Source organism: Petaurus breviceps, unplaced genomic scaffold, assembly GCF_028583685.1.
Source record: "Petaurus breviceps papuanus isolate PSGF00001 unplaced genomic scaffold, PetGlider_PUasm1.0 90333, whole genome shotgun sequence".
NCBI lineage: Eukaryota > Metazoa > Chordata > Mammalia > Diprotodontia > Petauridae > Petaurus > Petaurus breviceps.
Window position 1 is genome coordinate 1237916 of NW_027187220.1, and position 8894 is coordinate 1246809.

The window sequence follows — 8894 nt, forward strand, 5'->3', positions numbered from 1 at the left end:
TCTCTCTCTCTCTCTCTCTCTCTCTCTCTCCTCTCTCTCTTTCTTTCCTCCCTCCTTCCTTCCTTCCTTCCATTCATCCATCCCCCACTCCCTCCATCTACCCATCCAACCACCAATCAATCTATCCATCCATCCACCCATCCATCTACTCAGTCATCCATCCTTCCAGAAGTCCATGTAGCCAATCATCCGTGTAGCCATTCAGATACCACTGTGGAGAGGAAATGTACTTCATGCCCCACCCAGGTCAGGAGACTCACTCTCTGCATCCTTGCTGTCTGGGGAGCCATGAGGAAGTTTGAGCAGATAGTCTTTCAGTAGCAGCTCGTACCGGGGAATGCGCTGCACAGGCTCCAGCATATGGTGCTGTAGGGTTAGGTTCCCACAGGCCTCCTCTTTCTGGGGAAAGGGGATCAGGGTGGGGGTCAGGTAGGGCTCCATGGTGCATGGGAGCTCTGGACTGAGAAGCTTGGGGGTTCCCCTGCTCACCTGCACCTCATGGATGATAACCTTGAAAGGGGCTGAGCGCTCTGTCCACGTGTTCACCAGCTCCACGGCCCTGTCAAAGTTTTTGACGTATTCACCGTACATCTTCAGGAATGGTGCCAGCTTCTGCAGGATGTCCCCGATTCGAGGGTACCGATCCCTTTGTGGAGGTGGGAGGAAAGAAGAGGGTTGGGATGCCACTTTTCCTCCCCTTTCAAGGACTAGCTTGACCCCTAATCAGCAACTGGCCTGCCTGAGTGGCCCACCAACCCAAATACAGGAAGAACCTGAGGCCAAGGGCAGGGCTTGGGATCTGAGGTCAGAACTAGAAGGGACCTTTGAGGTTATCTGCTTTGACAAAGAAGGAAACAGAAAGTCTGAGAGGGGAAGGGTCTGGCCACCCAAGGTTGTGCAGCCCAACATTCAAACCCAGGTTATATGATGGAAAATTGAGTGCTTGGCAGAGCAGGAGCAACTTCCCTGAGGGCTCCTCACCACTCTTCCATCCGCTTCTCAAGCTCTGGCAGCAGAAATTGCTGGTGGAAACAGTAGATGGAGCAGATGTTGGAGAAGATGCCGTGCACCACGTCAGCTGGGAAGGAGCTTCGGGTCCGGGCCTCCTCCAACAGCCGGGCACAGAACACCTATCAGGGTAGAGAGGCTGGGTTGGGCCTTCTGGGGCCTGGTGGCTCAGTCACAAAGGTTATGAAGAGTCAAGTCAATGAAGAGTCAAATTAAACGGGTGCATAACCAGGGTCTTTAGGGTGGAGGGATCGGAGGTCTGGGCTTGGGGGTCTTATTAAGAGGCCAGGGGAGCTTGGGGTTTGACATTTGCCCTCAGAGGTCTAGCTTAAGTTGGAAGGGTCAGGGTTAGAATGAGGGGGTGCTTAGGCCCATCTCCCTTGGGGTGGTTGTTTTATGGGGTTGAGGTTTGAAGGTGCCCCCAAGGATCATCCTCTGCTGTAAGGATGTACCCTAGGGGGACAGTGGAGGAGGGGTGTTACCTGGTCCAGGAGGTGCAGCCGTGATACATAAGCCTTTTCAGTCTGCAGGAGTTCATTGGCAATATGAAACACTTTCTGCTGAACTGTTAGCTGTGGAGATAATACAGTGGGGACATGGAGGTGAGTCTTGCCTGGTAACCTCACCACCCCCTGGGGCCAAGCCCCACACCTCCATGGAACAGGCCATGTTTTCCTGCTTCCTCACCTGCTAGCTCTGGCTATCTCCTAGGGGCCTACCTCTGAAGAGTCCTGTCTCTCCATTCTGGGCCTGGGCAGCCCCTCTCTCCCCTCTTCTTCATCATCTTCCTCTTCTTCCTCATCCAGGTCACTATCTGCCTCCATGGGGCTTTGTGGAGGCTGCAGAGGAACAACTGGGAGCAGGCTACTGGGGGGTTCTGGGGCGGCCTCGGTGATGCTGCCAGTGCCACCATTACCACTATTGCCTACGTTGGCCAAGCAGGTCTCCTCGTTGGTGGAGGGGGAGCTGATACTGCCGATGCCACTGTCTCGGTTGGGCACCTTCTCTCCCGGAGCAGACAAGAGGCATGGGGAGCCCTCCTTGGAGTCTGACCCTGTCATCAGCTCTGAGGGCACTAGGATGGCAGGTTCTCTGGAGGGGGAGACATGTGCCAGAGAAAGGGCATAGCGAAGAGGCCAGGTAAAAGCTCTCTTGCTTCTACTCCAAAAGCTTACCCTGAGACCACAGCCTTCCAACAGCTCCTTTCTTGTCACCCCTAACTCCCACCTCTCTTGCCTCCCTGTTTCCCCCACTCCCATAGGGCAGCCCCTTTCTGGTCCTACTCTCCACTCACCTCTCAAACCTCTCGATCAGGGAGGATACAGCTGAGGCCCCCCCGGCTGCCTCAGCCCGAGGCTGGGAGGCCCTGGTCAGCCTGGGGTCAGCAGGAAGTGGGCGGGAGGGTGCAGGGGGAATAGGTTCCAGCAGGGGGGTCAGCCGGGGACCCAGGAGGTGGGTTGGCTTGGGGGGCACTGAAAGACAAATTGGAGGGGGTAACCCCCCCCCCAGGCACTTGGCAGGCCCTCTTCTTTGGGAGGCCCTCCCCATTTCCCCTCACTCCTCCTCTTTCCTCCCAATCCCACTTCCCAAGCACACACTTACCCTGAGGCTTGGGCCCTGGGGGCCTCTTGGAGGGTGAGGATTTGAGACTGGGAATCTCACCCGGGGTTCCCTGGGGGTTGGGTTCCAAAGAGAGACTCTTGACAAGTAACCGAGGCCCTGGAAGCAGCCCTGAAAGCAAGCCAAATGTGGGGAAGGCGCCACGGAGGCCAGGCCAGGCTCAGTGTGCTCACCAGCAGGCTCAGACCACCAAGACCTCTCCCACTGCCTTCCCCGTCTCAGCCAAATCTAAGAGAAGGGCCTCTCCTCCACTCTATCCACAGCCTTGCTAAGGGGCAGCGGACAAGCCAGTTGCAGAGAACGCCCCTAGCCCCCATCCAGAGGGCCTAGGTGAGTGGGGCAGGGTGGGGCAAGATGGGGTCTGGCCTGTAATCCAGAGGGATGATTCATTCTGGGGAGACAAAGAGAGAAAGGGGGTTGGGGGAAGAGGGCCAGGACTGGGGATGACCCAAGGAATGACACAGCAAGCTGTGAGACAAAGACAGCAGGGAAGAAGGCTATACAGGCCTCTTTGTTTCAGGCAGTGGGGAGCCATGGCAGGTTGCTGAGCAGGATGGATGAACCCTAGCCCAGAAGGTGCCAGGGCCCTCACTTGCTTATAGTGGGAGGGCTAGCCAGGCCAGGACTCCAGAAAGCAGATGTTTTAGCAGAAGAGCCTTTGGTCCTGTAAGTTAGGTCGTGGAATGTGTGAGCTCCAAGAGGCCCTCCAGGGGGGAAGGGACTTGTCCAAGATCACTCAGTCAACTTCCAATTCAGTTTTCTTTACACCTATCTCCTACCCACCCCACCCCCACCTTTGGTTTTACCACCAGATCCTTTTATATCCTTGGAAGGTTAGCCAGAGACTCTTTGTGTCTGTGTGCACGCATGTGTGTCTGTCTGGTGTGTACGTATCTGTGTGTACATGTGTCTGCACATGTGTGTCTGTGTGTCTGCATGTGCATGTCTTTTTCTTGGGCTGTCCCCATGTTGTGCTCTGCCCTTAGCAGTTGGTATGACTATAGAACAAAATAACCCAGCTTTAAGAAAGCTGGGGCTGCCTGAAAGTGCCAGCTTTAGAGTCTCACGCCTTGGGTTCAAATCCTGCCTCACTTGCTTACTCCCTGTATGATCTTGGTCAGGTCTCCCCTCTTTAAAAGGGGTCCTTGGAAGGGATCCGCTATCAGTGGCTTGCCATTTATTAAGCACCTGTTGTATGCAAGGCCCTAGGCCCTCAGGAGGAAACAGGCCAAGAGAGTGAATTGACTTGCCCAGGGTCACACACAGCACTGGGGCTGCTGTCACCTGAGTTCAAATTCAGCCTCAAATACTTCTGCGCTGTGTGACCCACACAGTCACTTCATCCCTTCCTGTCTCAGTTCCCTTCCCTACGCCACTGGCTTGTTGCAAAGATCAGGTGAGATGACATTTGTACAAGCCCAGTACACAGGAGGTGCTTAATTACTGCAGGTTTGCTCCACTCCCTGCCCCCTTCCTGTACTCCATCAGTACTGCTCCCAGTGCCCTAGAGAGGCAGGGGAAGGCTCTAGCCTGGTCTGAGCAGGTCCCTTTCCCCAGAAACTCTGGGCACCCCTAAAGCAGACTTGTCTCTCCCACTTCCTCCGGACCTGTGGGGGAAGGGAAGGGGTGGGGTCTGAGGGCCATCTTTTCATCTGTCAGACAGGGCAAGGAGGGTTTGAGGGATAGTCAAAGGACCTCTAGCCACTGTCCGGCTGTGTGGGCTGGGGAAGGGGGCAGCTCCTAGGGCAGAGGAGCCAGCGAGGACCCAATCCTCTCATCTGCCTGGGAGTCTGAGCTCCCCTGGAGGGAGTTTGACCACTGACCCCCAAGGCCTGCTTCAGGGACTGACCCTGGGTATGAAGGGGGATCCTCATTACACACACCCCCTCACCTCAGCTCACAGAGGGCCCAGGCATAGCCACTGAGTGTGCACATGGCCACACGCATCCAAGAAACATGCAGGAACACCAGAAGACGGGCGACCACCAAATAACAAAAACATCCCCTGCCCCCAAATGTACACAGGGACACAGGAAAGGAAACAGGACAGAGGGCTGGGAGGACATAGGGGTGGGGGGGCAGCCATGTCAGGCCTCAACCTCCCCCAACTTCTCTCCTTGAGAAGAAAGACAGATACAGAGACCAGGAACCAAGGCAAAGCCTAGCCAGAGAGGGAGGGGGCAGCATTCATTAAGCACCTGCTGCCCCAGACAGAGGAAGAAGCAGGCACACAACAAAAAAGTGCCATGGACACCACCATGGAGTACCTGACTGCTGGGGAAGGGCCAGCAGCAGGCCAATGGAGGCCAACGGAGTTCATACCTAATGTCTCCTGGACTCAGCCAAGATGGAGAAGCACATGAGCTGCAAATGGTAGAGGGAGACAGGGAGGGAGGGGGCAGAGAGAAGAGACAGACAGATGGACAGAGGCAGAGCCTTTATCCAGTGCTCACTCTCTGCCGGGCACTGTGGCTAGAGCCAGGCAGCAGCTGTGAGGGATGGGGAGGAGGGGCTTATCACCAGAGGAGGAAGGTTCTGTTGGCAGTAACCCCTACCCCCAGCCCAGGCCTGGGGAAGTCGCCTGAGCTGGTGCCTAAGGGACGCTTGGGTAATGAGGCCTAGAAAGGAGAAAGAGTCCCCCTCTATGACCATCCCTGACTGGATTCTTGAATAGGGACTTGGACCTGAGAGGGTCCTTCCAGCTCGAAATCTTGGTCAAAGAGTTCAGCTGAGCCTCAGTTTCCTCACCTGTCCAATTAAGGGGTTGGTGTTTGTGTGTCCTTCCAGGCCTCAAGCTGGGGGGCTGAGTTTTTGCCCCAGCCCATGTGACCTATGAAGCTGAGGAGTCAGGTCTGGCAGCCCAAGTGCCTCAGAAGGTCCAGTCCAATGGGGCATGAGGCAGCCTGACCCTTCCTAGATCTCTGATGTGCCTCACATTTGGCCCAGGTGGCCTCCGAAGTTCTTCATTTGAATGGGAGCTCCCAGCACGTAGCCACAGCTGGCTCTGTGACTTTTGCTTTGTATTTCTTCCTCCTCTACCCCCACAAATACTGAGTTACAATAGGGCCTGTTCCCCAGAAGCACTTGCTCCAAGATCTTTTGAAAGCCCTGATCTAGCCAGGGCAGGATGGTGAGGGTCTCCAGTCCCATGTAACAAGTGGGGAAACAAAGTTGCAGCTCCCCTAAATGTGTACACAGCTTTCTATGGAGGGCCACCTCCCCTCCTGGCATTCAGAAGGGGGCCTTCTAGAGACACTATCAAGTGAGGTTCTGTCTTAGCCCCAAGGAGCCAGTGACCTGTGAGAATCCTCTCAGGTTTTAGGTCCCCAGGAAGAGGGTCAGCCTGCTGCACAAAGGGGGAGAGTGCTTCACCCTGGTCCCAAGTGACAGGTGTTTCCTTTCCCCAGCCAGGGCCCCTCAGCCCCACCAGGCAAACATCTGGCCAGCTCCAGCTTCACATCTGTCTAAAGCATTAGGGAAAGTGGGGATAGTGACTCAGACCTTGGCAACTTAAAAGTACAGGGTCCCTTTTCCTGGAGACTCTGGGAGGAGCCTAAGCCAGGTTTGGCAGTAGGCCTTCCCCCTCCCTGCTCTCTCTCCTCTGATATTCCACGAGGGAGACTGGGCCTGCATACCCACTTTTTGTAATTGGAGTCCCAGGCCCAGACAGAGACTGGGTACCCAAGAGGGAAATTTGAGAGTCTGATTCACTTTCCAGATATGGGGGAAAGGGCATTTTGTAGACCCAAGCACTCGGGCAGAACACTGGGCCCTCCTGGGCCCTTTGAGGACCAGGCACATTCATTTCCTCTCCCGCCCAGCTTGGATGGCCCCTGGCATCTGACCCTTTTCCACCCAACCGTCAGCTCCCTTGACTCCGACTGGAAATTTGAGCTCCTTCCCGCCATGGCCCCACTCCTATGAGCCACTGCCACCAAGCATGGGGACCCCAAGACCAAACTCTGACTCCTGGTGCACCTCTAATTGGATGACCCTTCAGGACCTCCCATGGGCCTCTCAAATCTAATCCAGCCTTTCCTTGCTTGGCCTAGCACAATCTGGCCCCCTTTCCAGCCTTTTCCGGCCAAACTGGCTCATTCACCATTGCTTGAACCTGACACTCCATCTCCTGCCTCCTGGCCTTTGCCAGGCTGTTTCCCAATCCCCACCTCCCACCCCAAGTACCCTCATCGACCGCCACCTCTTCAAAGCGTCTGGGAGCCAGTGACTCTCCTTCCAATCTCTTCCCCCTACCCCTCCTTCTCAGTGCACAGAAGGCACTTAAGAAATGTTTCAACTGAATGGAACCTTTGCACATCTAGGACAACCCCCTCATTTTCCAGACATGGAAACTGAGGCTCAGAGAGAGAAAGGGACTTGACCAGGGTCACTGTTACAAGCAGCAAAGGCAGGATTGCAGCCAGTTCTGGGGCTTTGGGGCTTGCAGTGCATAAGGACAATTAACGAACTGGCTGGGGCTGGTGGTGGGTGCTTTGCCATCTTCTCATCACTTTCTAGTCTAGAAACCAATGAAGCAGGGGCGGGATTTGCCTTCGGAGGTGGCAATGGTCATGGTGACCACTGAGTATCCCTCCCAAGCCCTTGTGCGGTGACCATTGCTGGGGGCTGGTCTGGTCTTGCTCACTCCTGACATCTCCCCCAAGATGGAGACTGTAGCCAATGTAGACCTAGGAGCAAGGAGGTCAAGGAGCCTGAGTCTAGTCTAGTCCCAGGTCTGCCTGAGGGTCACTTTGTGATCTTGGTTCAGCCTCAGTTTGTTACTGGGAATGATAAGGGGGCTGTTAAAGATGTCCTAAGCCTCTTCTCAGTCACTTTCCCACTTTTCCAGCCCAACACTCTCTCACATGAGCCCTTCTCTCTCCTTCCAAGCCTTCATCCCTCCCACTGGGGCTAGTGGGACTATGTCCAGAAGGCAGTCAACCCCTAGGATGCCTTTTGTAGCCCCTCATCACCCATCCCTTCTCTCCACTCATGTACACAGCAGTCAGGGGCCTTTCTACAGGCTGGCTGCCCATGGACGGAGAGTCACCCTCCTCACTTTGGGCTCTGGTGACCCTCATCTCTTTCAGTAACCACCTTCTCAGTCCTGACTCATACTCTGTCCTGGCCCCACCAGGCAGCTAGTCTTATCCCCATAGCTGACAGGTGGGGGAACTGAGGCACACAGAGGGGAAGGAGCTTCCTCAAAGTAGCACAGCACATCAGATCTCCTGACTCCCAGGCTAGGAAAAGAAAACCCCATAGGTGAGAGAACTGCTTTCCCCTGCCAAGCCTCCTCTTCCTCCAGACACAGGCTTCACAAGGAGGGGACCTGCAGAGTCTGGCCAAAAGGAGGCACGGGACCTGTTCTGGGACCAGAGCCATATCTGGGGAAGCTCCTTTAGTGACAGCATGCTGGCCTCCCTTTGGCCTGGGAGTCTTATACCCAAGTCTGTGTTCTACTCTGTTGGACATACTCAGTGATCTGAGCCTCAGTCTTTCCCTCTGTAAAATGAGGAGAAACCGATGTGCCCGGCTGACCTTCCTGGGGCTCCTTGGAAATCTTGAAGAGACAATCTTCTACAGGAGAGACTATTCTGCCATGGGCACCTGTGTCTTTCATTTGTGTGCGTCCCCATCTATCTCTGCTCTTCAAGTGACCCAAAATCAGATATTCCTAATCCAAATCTGGGTCTCACATTGGCCATCGAGGCTCCTCCCCACCAGGTCCAGACCATGGGGTCCTGGAACCGGCCAATCACAGCCCACACCTGAGATGTCCAACTACCTCCTCAGTCCAGGGGGCCCTGAGGATCTTCCTCGATTGGCCTTTTCCACTTGTGGGCTGCCAACAGAAAGAGTTTCATCCTTGGGGGGTGAGGTATTTACATACAGGTATCTGTCCTTTCCCCCCAAGGAGAGGGAGGACTCTTTCTACGGAATGGTGGACAGGAGGGCATCTCAGCCAAAGGTCAGAATAAGGTAGAGTAACTCTGGGAAACTGAGGAAGCCCAGATTGGGAAAAGGCCTTTAGACTATTATTTTATAGTGAGAAAGTGGCTCAAAGAAGCCCAGAAGAAACATCAGGTTAGAGGCTCAGAGGTCCCCTTAGTCTCAGCTTTCAGTGTACAGATGAGGAACCTGGAGACTTAAGAAGGGGGGATGATGGGGCCTACGTGGCTGAGCTGGGATTTCTGAGCCCTTCCCATAGTGGCACAGCCCCTCCCCCCCCCCCCCCCCCCCCCCCCCCCCCCCCCCCCCCCCCC

The 8894-nt window shown here is 55.3% G+C and overlaps 1 protein-coding gene across 2 annotated transcripts in view; it reads right to left on the reverse strand.

Annotated features, from left to right (window-relative positions):
• Nucleotides 1-8894, reverse strand: part of FGD1 (FYVE, RhoGEF and PH domain containing 1) — a 15484-nt gene that overhangs the window by 5099 nt on the left and 1491 nt on the right. For both annotated transcript variants that reach the window (XM_069108250.1, XM_069108249.1), the window contains exons 2-8: nucleotides 2611-2739; nucleotides 2303-2480; nucleotides 1728-2100; nucleotides 1491-1580; nucleotides 982-1130; nucleotides 490-646; nucleotides 261-399 (exon numbers count right to left, since the gene is read on the reverse strand). In XM_069108250.1, coding sequence (XP_068964351.1) covers nucleotides 261-399; nucleotides 490-646; nucleotides 982-1130; nucleotides 1491-1580; nucleotides 1728-2100; nucleotides 2303-2480; nucleotides 2611-2739 — 1215 coding nt within the window. The remainder of the gene's footprint in view (nucleotides 1-260; nucleotides 400-489; nucleotides 647-981; nucleotides 1131-1490; nucleotides 1581-1727; nucleotides 2101-2302; nucleotides 2481-2610; nucleotides 2740-8894) is intronic.